The sequence below is a fragment of the Palaemon carinicauda genome, chromosome 19 (genome assembly GCF_036898095.1).
Source record: "Palaemon carinicauda isolate YSFRI2023 chromosome 19, ASM3689809v2, whole genome shotgun sequence".
Classification (NCBI taxonomy): Eukaryota; Metazoa; Arthropoda; class Malacostraca; order Decapoda; family Palaemonidae; genus Palaemon; species Palaemon carinicauda.
Window position 1 is genome coordinate 8,715,500 of NC_090743.1, and position 11,427 is coordinate 8,726,926.

Genomic DNA, 11,427 nt, shown 5'->3' on the forward strand with positions numbered 1-11,427 from the left:
CTTCTTTCATGTTCCCGCCGACTAAGCTCACTTCGAAAGCGAGCGTTTGGTATGCCACAGGAGAAGCACCAGGCTTGGGAGTACCTGCCTCTGCCCAGGCTGACTTCTCAAGTCTGGTGGACTCGCCTCGGAGAACTGCAATGAGGCGCTCTAAGGTTTGCTGGACCTTCTCAGACCTTGATCACTTACTGAAAGGACTGTTTAGAGCATTTGAGATGTTCAACTTTCTTGACTGGTGCCTGGGGGCCCTCAGCAAGAAGACCTCTCCTGCGGACAAGGATTCTGCCATGCTATTAATGTCCTGCATGGATAAGGCCATTAGGGATGGATCTGGTGAGCTTGCGTCGATGTTTGTATCAGGGGTTTTGAAGAAAAGGGAACAGCTGTGTACCTTCCTTTCCTCCAGCATTACACCTTGCCAAAGGTCACAACTCCTTTTTGCTCCGCTCTCGAAGTTCCTCTTCCCTGAAGAGCTGGTTAAGGACTTGTCTGCTGCCCTGATACAAAAGGACACACACGATCTTGTAGCCTCATCGGCTCGTAAGTCTAAGGTTACTACCTCAGTCCCCAAGACTTATCGCTCACCAGTGGCTGATACCCCTGCTACGAGGTTCATACCGCCCTTTCGTGGTAGAGCCCCCAGCCGAGGAAGCTCCCGTCCAGACTCTTACAGGAGCAAGTCCAGGAAAGGCTCCAGGACATCTAAAGGTAAAAACTGACTCTCCGCATCTCCAGACAGCAGTAGGAGCCAGACTCAAGATCTTCTGGCGAGCCTGGGAGAAGAGAGGTGCAGACGCCCAGTCTGTCAGTTGGCTGAGGAACGGTTACAGGATTCCATTCTGCCTCAAACCACCTCTGACCACATCGCCCATCAACCTCTCTCCCAACTACAAAGAAGAGGACAAGAGGCTAGCATTGCACCAGGAGGTGTCGCTTCTTGTGCAGAAGAAGGCAGTGGTTATAGTCCGGGACCATCAATCCCCGGGCTTCTACAACCGTCTCTTTCTTGTGGCCAAGAAGACAGGAGGTTGGAGACCGGTGCTGGACGTCAGCGCGCTCAACGCGTATGTCACCAAGCAGACGTTCACGATGGAGACGACGAAGTCGGTCTTAGCAGCGGTCAGGCAGGAGGACTGGATGGTCTCGTTGGACTTGAAAGATGCCTACTTTCACGTTCCTATTCATCCAGACTCCCAACCTTTCCTGAGATTCGTTTTCGGAAAGGTTGTCTACCAATTCCAAGCCCTGTGTTTTGGCCTAAGCACAGCTCCTATGGTCTTTACTCATCTGATGAGGAATATAGCAAAATTCCTACACTTATCGGACATCAGAGCCTCCCTTTACTTAGACGACTGGCTGTTGAGAGCCTCCACGAGTCGTCGCTGTCTGGAGAATCTCAATTGGACTTTAGACTTAATCAGAGAACTGGGTCTATTAGTCAACATAGAAAAGTCTCAACTCATTCCCTCCCAATCCATTGTGTACCTGGGAATGGAGATTCGGAGTCAGGATTTTCGGGCTTTTCCTTCGGCCCCCAGGATAAGCCAAGCCCTAGAGTGCATCATGAGCATGCTGAAGAGGAGCAGTTGCTCGGTGAGACAGTGGATGAGTCTCACAGGGACCCTTTCATCACTGGCCCTGTTCGTCGAGCTAGGGAGACTCCACCTCCGCCCTCTTCAATTCCATCTTGCAGCTCATTGGGACAAGGGTTCGACTCTCGAAGCAGTCTCTATCCCAATCACCCAAGAGATGAAGACCACTCTCCTGTGGTGGAAGCACAACCTCCTTCTCAGGGAGGGTCTATCGTTGGCTATTCAGACCCCCAATCTTCATCTCTTCTCAGATGCATCGGACTCGGGCTGGGGTGCGACCTTGAACGGACGGGAATGCTCGGGAACGTGGAACGAGGAACAGGGATTACTCCACATCAACTGCAAGGAGCTACTAGCAGTTCATTTAGCCCTGTTGAACTTCAAGTCCCTCCTGCTAGGCAAAGTGGTGGAGGTGAACTCAGACAATACCACAGCCTTGGCTTACATCTCCAAGCAAGGAGGGACCCATTCGAGGAGCCTATACGAGATCGCAAGGGACCTCCTCATTTGGTCAAGAGGTCTAAACCTCACTCTGGTCACGAGGTTCATTCAGGGCGATATGAACGTCTCAGCAGATCGCCTAAGCAGAAGGAATCAGGTCATTCCCACGGAATGGACCCTCCACAAGAGTGTGTGCAACAGACTTTGGACCTTGTGGGGTCAACCTACCATAGATCTGTTTGCCACCTCCATAACCAAGAGACTTCCGCTGTACTGTTCCCCTGTTCCAGACCCTGCAGCAGTTCATGTGGATGCTTTTCTACTGAACTGGTCCCATCTCGACCTGTACGCATTCCCACCGTTCAAGATAATAAACAAAGTTCTGCAGAAATTCCTCTCGCACGAAGGGACACGGCTGACGCTGGTTGCTCCCCTTTGGCCTGCAAGAGAATGGTTCACAGAGGTACTTCAATGGCTAGTCGACATCCCCAGGACTCTACCTCTAAGAGTGGACCTTCTACGTCAACCTCACGTAGACAGGTTGCACCCAAACCTCCACGCTCTTCGGCTGACTGCCTTCAGACTGTCGAAAGATTCGCTAGAGCTAGAGGCTTTTCGAAGGAGGCAGCCAGTGCGATTGCCAGAGCGAGAAGGGTTTCCACTCGTAGAGTCTACCAGTCTAAGTGGGAGGTCTTCCGAAGCTGGTGTAGAGCCAATTCAATATCCTCTACCAATACCTCTGTGACCCAAATAGCTGACTTCCTTCTACATCTTAGGAATGAGAGATCCCTTTCAGCCCCTACGATTAAAGGGTATAGGAGTATGTTGGCTTCAGTTCTCCGCCACAGAGGTTTGGACCTTTCTTCCAACAAGGACCTTCAAGACATTCTTAAGTCTTTTGAGACGTCTAAAGAGCGTCGTCTATCCACTCCAGGCTGGAACCTAGACGTAGTCTTAAGGTTCCTTATGTCACCTAGGTTCGAACCTCTCCAGTCAGCTTCCTTCAAGGACCTTACCCTCAAGACTCTTTTTCTCGTCTGCCTTGCAACAGCTAAGAGAGTCAGTGAGGTTCATGCCTTCAGCAAGAACATTGGTTTCACGACCGAATCTGCAACATGTTCTTTTCAGCTTGGATTCCTAGCAAAGAACGAACTTCCTTCACGTCCTTGGCCTAGATCGTTTGAAATACCTAGCCTCTCCAACATGGTAGGTAACGAACTAGAGAGAGTTCTTTGCCCTGTCAGAGCTCTCAAATTTTATCTTAAGAGGTCTAAACCTCTTCGAGGACAGTCAGAAGCCTTATGGTGTGCCATCAAGAAACCTTCGAGGCCCATGTCCAAGAATGGGGTTTCATATTATATAAGGCTTCTGATTAGAGAAGCCCACTCTCACTTAAAGGAGGAAGACCTTGCATTGCTGAAGGTAAGGACCCACGAAGTAAGAGCCGTAGCTACTTCGATGGCCTTTAATAAAAACCGTTCTCTGCAGAGCATAATGGATGCAACCTATTGGAGGAGCAAGTCAGTGTTTGCATCATTTTATCTTAAAGATGTCCAGTCTCTTTACGAGAACTGCTACACCCTGGGACCATTCGTAGCAGCGAGTGCAGTAGTAGGTGAGGGCTCAGCCACTACATTCCCTTAATCCCATAACCTTTTTTAACCTTTCTCTTGAATGCTTTTATTGTTGTTTTTATGGTTGTTACGGTAGGCTAAGAAGCCTTCCGCATCCTTTTGATTTGGCGGGTGGTCTATTCATTCTTGAGAAGCGCCTGGGTTAGAGGTTTTGTAGAGGTCCTTTAGTAGGGGTTGCAACCCCATATACTTTGGCACCTTTGGGTTGATTCAGCCTCCAAGAGGAACGCTGCGCTCAGTAAGGAAGACGAACTTAAAAAAGAGGCAGAGTAACGGTTCAATTCGACTTCCTTACCAGGTACTTATTATTTCATTGTTATTTGAGATAACTGTTATATGAAATATGGGATACTTAGCTATCCTTTAATCTTGTACACTGGTTTTCACCCACCCCCCTGGGTGTGAATCAGCTACATGATTATCGGGTAAGTTTAATATTGAAAAATGTTATTTTTATTAGTAAAATAAATTTTTGAATATACTTACCCGATAATCATGATTTAATCGACCCTCCCTTCCTCCCCATAGAGAACCAGTGGACCGAGGAATAATTGAGGAGGTGTCAACAAGAAGTACTGTAGTACCTGGCCACAGGTGGCGCTGGTAAGTACACCCCCTTCTAGTATTGTGATAGCTGGCGTATCCCTCCATAGAATTCTGTCGGGCAACGGAGTTGACAGCTACATGATTATCGGGTAAGTATATTCAAAAATTTATTTTACTAATAAAAATAACATTTTTGCTAACTACACAAACCTTAGCTATTTATACAAACTTGCCCGCCAGCCCTATCCCCCTTGAAGTCCTACCTCCAAGCAAAGTGAGGTAAATCACAGATGTGTGAATGGGAGTGGTAGCGAGCTACCCCCCCTACCCCCCGCTAACTAACAGTGTGGATAGTTAACCCTCGCTAAATTTTAATGGCTCGTCATTTCAGCTCCGCTGAAAGTATAACCCCTAATAAATAGCTAAGGTTTGTATAGTTAGGAAAAATACAAATTATCTACAAATTTTTCATATTATTCATTTAGATTACATGTTAAAACATTTTCATAAACTTGATATATTGAAAGCATGCATCCTTTTTTTCTATTGGTTTTCATGAAAGAATAGGTATGAAAAACAAAATAATTTTTTTTGCTATAATCTCATCTAATAGTTTTTGTATGATGTTTTATTATATCTTTGAGCTTGCCGATTTAAGCATCTTTATTGTCCTAAATGGTAAGAGCAGTTATTTATAATTGTTTTTTATTTTCAGGATAACATTTTGTCGCTCGAGATTAACCCATGACTGATGGCAGATGTAATTTTGATGTCCGTTAATCACAAGAAAACTTCTGTTCTTCTGTGCAAGTGTGAACAAATATGCCTGCCATAGTTTCAAGTGTGGGGGAGAAATAGTCATTTTCTAAAATTCCTGTGTAGGTCTGTTAACAGTGAGGCTTCAAGTACCTTGATCTTGCCTGTGTAATCTGGTGAAGTTAGCTGTTAGAATTCAACTGCAAAACTATTTTTCTATAATTTTTAACCTTTTTACCCCCAATGCTATTTGGAACTTTCCAACCCTTAACTTCCAGGGTTTTTTTTTTTTCAAGCACATTTTGCAATATGTATTTTTTAAATTGCTCTAACAGCCTTAATTTTCGTCATAGAGAGGTCAGCTTGGTCTCATTATTTTGGAAAATGTCTGAAGTTTCTTATAAAGTTATCAAAAAAATGTAAAAAACAGTTTTTTGCAAGGACGTACCGGTACATCCATGGGGGTAAAGGGATAAGTTTTGTGAAACGTACCAGTACGTCCATTGGGGGTAAAAGGGTTAAAATCTGTTTCTGTCTGTGCAATATAGTTTTCTTTTTAGATTATACTAATTTATTCTTAACTGTCATAAACACTACAGTCAGTTTTTCTATTTGAAAATTTCAACATAGAACAAAATGTAGAATTAAGTTATACTTTATTTGCAACTTGAAGTATCACCGAATCACCTCTTCATTAACTTTGATCACCATCTGAGTTTTCTGCTATTTTGTGTCTTACTGAATTTACTAGAAGCCTCAATATTAAATCTCTCTCACGAATGTACTGTATGGTCATCGATTGAAAATTTTACTTGAAATATATTTTTTTTGTATTTGTACACGGTATAAAATGATGGTAATATCTTGTTTTATCAGGACTATGGAAAAATGTTAAATGATTTTCAGTTTTGTGTCATAATTCTAATTTGATTTGACCACAATTCTTGTATGTTTGTCATTCTTCTAAGCACATATGGGATAACTTTTTTATGCTACCTAAATTTGTACTACTGTATACTGTAATTGATAGCTGAAATTTCTATGTAGCATTTGAAGTAACTCAACCACTTGATCATAGTACTTTTATAAATCAGAAAACATATATAGCTAAAACTTTTAATACTAATATTAGATAGCCATTTTTTTTTACAAACAAGCATTGTGGTATCTCTGGGTCATTTTTTTCTTGGTTTTAGTAAAATAATATTGTACATACATACATATACCCAGGCACTTCCCCCAATTTTGGGGGGTAGCCGACACTAACAATGAAACAAAACAAAAAAGGGGACCTCTACTCTCTACGTTCCTTCAGCCTAACCAGGGACTCAACCGAGTTCAGCTGGTACTGCTAGGGTGCCACAGCCCAACCTCCCACATTTCCACCACAGATGAAGCTTCATAATGCTGAGTCCCCTACTGCTGCTACCTCCGCGGTCATCTAAGGCACCGGAGGAAGCAGCAGGGCCTACTGGAACTGCGTCACAATCGCTCTCCATTCATTCCTATTTCTAGCACGCTCTCTTGCCTCTCTCACATCTATCCTCCTATCACCCAGAGCTTTCTTCACACCATCCATCCACCCAAACCTATTGTAAATCTGATTATATGGTATAATGTATGTTTTTGAAATGATATATTATCACAAGTCCAGATATTTGATCTGAACTTTATATAATTTTGTGACCTAAAGTTCAACTGATAACCCATTTCTCAATTAGGTGAGGTCTTACTGGGTGAAGATCTTTCATACAGTGATTTCAACTGTTCATTGTATTTCTATAGTACCATTTCTCTTGGTGGTACCTTTGGATATTGGACAAAGGCTGATAGATTGGAAAGCTACTTAATTCTGGGGTTTTGACTATGTATTTAACCCTTATACCCCCAGGCTATTTGGAAATTTCCAACCCTTAACCCCCAAGGGGTTATTTTTTTCCCAGCACATTTTGCAGTATATATTTTTTAAATTGCTCTAACAGCCTTAATTTTTGTCATAGAGAGGTCAGGTTGGTCTCATTCTCTTGGAAAATGCCTGAAGTTTCTCAAAAAATTATAAAAAATATGAAAAAAAAATTTTTTATAGCATTTTTTTGCAAGGACGTACCGGTACGTCCATGGGGGTAAAGGGATGGCTTTTGTGAAACGTACCAGTACGTCCTTTGTGGGTAAAAGGGTTAAGCTTAGGACATTACAAAGTTTGGTTTCTATCCTTACTTTCCATTAGGGCTTCCTGTTCTGTGAGTATTTGTTGGACAATTCTTGGATTTTGACCCTGTGTTTTTGCTCGTCATTGCAATGTTTTGTCTTTGCTTACCATAGGCATTCCTATTCTTTGAATATTTGTTGGCCATTCAGCTTTGCCTTTAATTAGAACACATCATTTGCACCTATGAGACAATTGTCATGCTTTTTCTAAGTTCACTTCTTGGATGATGCATTTTCTGGGAATAACAAAGTTTCAGCTGCAGTGATTTACTTCCATTCTTCCTGCTTTTTTCATTTAAAACCTGCTCATGATGTTGAATAATCAGGAGAATTGCACATGATATATATTTGGTTAGATCGTAATTCTTACCTTTTGTTAATTGACTGATTTGAACGGACAGTGGTATACTTTGCTCAAGCTACCAAGTTTATGTTGTTAGTAAGTGATTATATATGAAGGTTCTGTCCATTGAGTTATTATCGCGGAGAACATATAGACTTTTAATAAAAGTTTTGTAGTCTCTTTTCAGGGATCTTGGGGAAAGCTGACGTTTTACCATTGGCTAATTATCGATGGTTTGATGAGTTGGAGACTTTAGGGTTTTTAAGGAGTTGCGGCTATCCACGCAGTTCAAAGACTGTGTAGCTTGAAAATTTATTCCTAATCAAGCCCTGAAACCTAAAAGTTTATTTCCCTTTTCATGATAGGTTTATTGTGTTGTTTTATATAGAAAATATGGATCTCATTCATAGATGTGATGATGATTTCATACTTTAGTTTCCTTTACATCTCAGGTTTTCTGAAGGATTCTTGTTTGTATCCTTTTTAAGAAATATCTAAAATTATTTTGCTCTAGTGGTTACTGGAGGAAAGCATTGAAATTGAATTTGAATTTAGAATATTTCTAGATATCCAGAGTATTAACCCTTTTACCCCCAGGCTCTTTGGAAATTTCCAACCCTTAACCCCCAAGGTGTTATTTTTTCCCCAGCACATTTTGCAGCATATTTTCTTTAAATTGCTCTAACAGCCTTAATTTTTGTCATAGAGAGGTCAGGTTGGTCTCATTCTCTTGGAAAATGCCTGAATTTTCTTAAAAAATTATCAAAAATATGAAAAAATAAATTTTTATAGCATTTTTTTGCATGGACGTACCGGTACGTCCATGGGGGTAAAGGGATGGCTTTTGTGAAACGTACCAGTACGTCCTTTGGGGGTAAAAGGGTTAAATGTTTTAATAAGATCTATGGAGACCAATAACTAGTTAATAATAATAATTTCTCATGTTTGTTTCCACATGGTGGCCGATGTGGTAACGTCCCTGACTGGTGAATGCCAGACTGTGGTTAGAGTCCCGCTCAAACTCGTTTGTTTCTTTGGTCGCTGCAACCTTACCATCCTTATGAGCTAAAGGGGGCGATGTTTGTTTGGGAGAGCCTTTAGGTCCATCTGCTGAGGCATCAGCAACCATTGCCTGGCCCTCCTTGGTCCTTGCTTGGGTGGAGAGGGGGCTTGGGCCCTGATTATATGTATGTGGTCAGTCTCTAGGGCATTGTCCAGCTCAATAGGGTAATGTCACTGTCCCTTGCCTCTGCCATTCATGAGCGGCCTTTAAACCTTTAAGTACACCAGTGTATCTATTATTTTCTTCTTTGGGATTCTTATTATTAGTTGCAAACATTTATAACAAAGTTATGTAAACAGTTATGATCTTCCCATATCAATTTGAAATATTTTCTTTCATATTTGACTTGGCAAAGTTTTACAAAGCTTTTCTAAGTTCCAGGATTATGATTGCCTTAAGGAAACTTTTAGGCCACTTTACCTGACAGTTTTGAAAGGGTCAGTTTGGTTTTACCTGACAGTTTTGAAAGGGTCAGTTTGGTTTTACCTGACAGTTTTGAAAGGGCCAGTTTGGTTTTACCTGACAGTTTTAAAAGGGCCAGTTTGGTTTTACCTGACAGTTTTAAAAGGGCCAGTTTGGTTTTACCTGACAGTTTTAAAAGGGCCAGTTTGATTTTACCTGACAGTTTTGAAAGGGCCAGTTTGGTTTTACCTGACAGTTTTGAAAGGGCCAGTTTGGTTTCAAGAGATTTTAGATATGTCCTTGACTTGTTTTTTTGTGAGGGTGTGATACAGCTTGGTTTAAAGTATCTCTGTAGAGTGAATTCTGATATTCCGTGTGTTATTTCTCGAGTCTGTTGAGTTACGTTTGACATTCCTTGCTTCATAGCGTTGTTTGTGAGCAATGCTTGTTTACAGATTTTTTCAGATAACTCTGTGTTAAAGATATAATTTTGGTCACTTTTGGATTAAAAGGGGGCTTTCTTTAGTAATCAGGTTTTTTGGGCACTTGATATTTGAAAAAGTCTTAGAGAGTTCCCTTGTTTTATGAATTTTCTTTGGGCAAAAATTGGCTGTTGGATAATGTCTTGATTTACCAAGCTTTCTGGATTATACTCCTTAGTTTTGATGTGATTAAAACTCCTTTTGTAGGACTCTTTGGTCTATGGAGTTATTAGAGGAACAACTTAGTCATGGATTGTGAATACTCATTAGTCTATGTCGTAATCTTGGAATCCCTTATGTATGGAGTTATTTGAGGAGTTTGTTAATTCGTTAAGCTATCGGGGCACTTATTTGATTTACCCGTTGGAGTATTCCCTCGTTTGCAGAATATTTTGTAGGACACACTGGTTTATTCAGGACACCACTTCAGTTATTCATGACCCTTCTTGGTGTTGGAAATTATTCCGGATACTTCTGTCTTTAGTGTTATTTAGAACACTTATTGGGTTGGCTTAGGCACTCATTGTATAATGAAGTGATCTCTTAGTTATACAGAACACTATATTGCCTACGTAGACACTATATTGCCTACGTAATTATTTGAGTTACCCTTTGTGTATGGAATTATCCACTAAACACCTTAGTCTAGGAGCTGTTTTGTGCGCTCATTGGATTATTATTTTATGACTGTTTTCTTGTTTCTATTTGAGCAATTCCTTGTTTCCTTTTTTTCAATCACTCTTGTTTACAAGAGTTCCAGTTTCCTTACCAATCTTTAGGTTCCAGATTTATTTGGGATTCCTGTGACAAAATATTTGTAATTGACGAGTTTAAGATTTATATATATTTTTAATAATTTTGCTTTAATTTTTGTGGGGATATTTAAAAGAGAACTTCTGTATTAATGGAATTCAAGGTATATTGTTAGCATGTAGTATCTTCAGTTTTTCTTCCTAAGCTGTCTGCCAAACGATCATAAACCTGGCTAAAGATTTGCTTTGTCCCCCTTTGTTTCTTAAATATGAAAATATTAAAAGCATATTCAGTAAATTCATTGTATGTTGCTAAGGAAAACAGTGCCCAATAATTAACTTTTGCTTTTGAAAATAATGTATGCCTCTTTTCAATTCTGTTTTCCAAGGATGAAAACAAACATAGTTCATTTGATTTATATGGTAAAGATAAAGAACAGAATGGTATCGCGTATTTTTTATTGTTTAATATTTGAATAATTCTTAAATATTAGTCAAATTTTATCTTGTTACCCATCCTCCCTTTGACGTTTTGTATTGCCCCCCCCCCTCTCTCTCTCTCTCTCTCTCTCTCTCTCTCTCTCTCTCAATAAATTGGTTTCTTTTAATGATCAGTTTTCCTGTAGAATTTTTTTACTGTGTGCCCCCCCCCCCTCTCTCTCTCTCTCTCTCTCTCTCTCTCTCTCTTCTCTCTCTCTCTCTCTCTCTCTCTCTCTCTCTCTCTCTCTTTTTTTTTATTTGCTTGGGGCTACATGAATATACCTTGAATAAAATGCTAATTGTTAAAAGTAATGGGAGATTTTATACATTTTCTAATAAGTTTTAATTAGGAAGATGTTCTCTTTTATTTTAACCTGATGCTCACCTCCAATTTCAGATCTCCCACTCCCCATCCTTGATCCTTCCTCATCCCAAAATTGGAAATGTTATAAAAAAAAAGACCTTCGCCTCATATGGCTGATGTGTCTCCCACTGCCCCCCTCCTCTTTGAGCATCAGCATTTGCCGTTTTATTCCTCACCATAAAAAGGGCTGAACGGTTCATGAGGTAGATCCTGATCTTAACTAGAGTAACCACTTGTTCTTTTAGACTGTTATTTTATTCCTCATGTACAGAACTTTTTCATTCTTTTACTGGTGTCTTGAGAGCTGTAGCACAATGTGTTAGCTTGAATATATTGTACTGGTCAAAGGCTGACAGTCTGTATT

General features: G+C 40.6%; 1 protein-coding gene across 1 annotated transcript in view; it reads left to right on the forward strand.

Moving 5' to 3' along the window:
- LOC137658902 (uncharacterized) overlaps window positions 1-6,177 on the forward strand; it is a 32,174-nt gene extending 25,997 nt beyond the window's left edge. The window contains exon 4 of the mRNA XM_068394023.1: window positions 4,929-6,177. Within this exon, the coding sequence (XP_068250124.1) occupies window positions 4,929-4,961 (33 nt within the window). The 3' untranslated portion in view covers window positions 4,962-6,177. The remainder of the gene's footprint in view (window positions 1-4,928) is intronic.
- The last annotated feature ends 5,250 nt before the right edge of the window (window positions 6,178-11,427 follow it).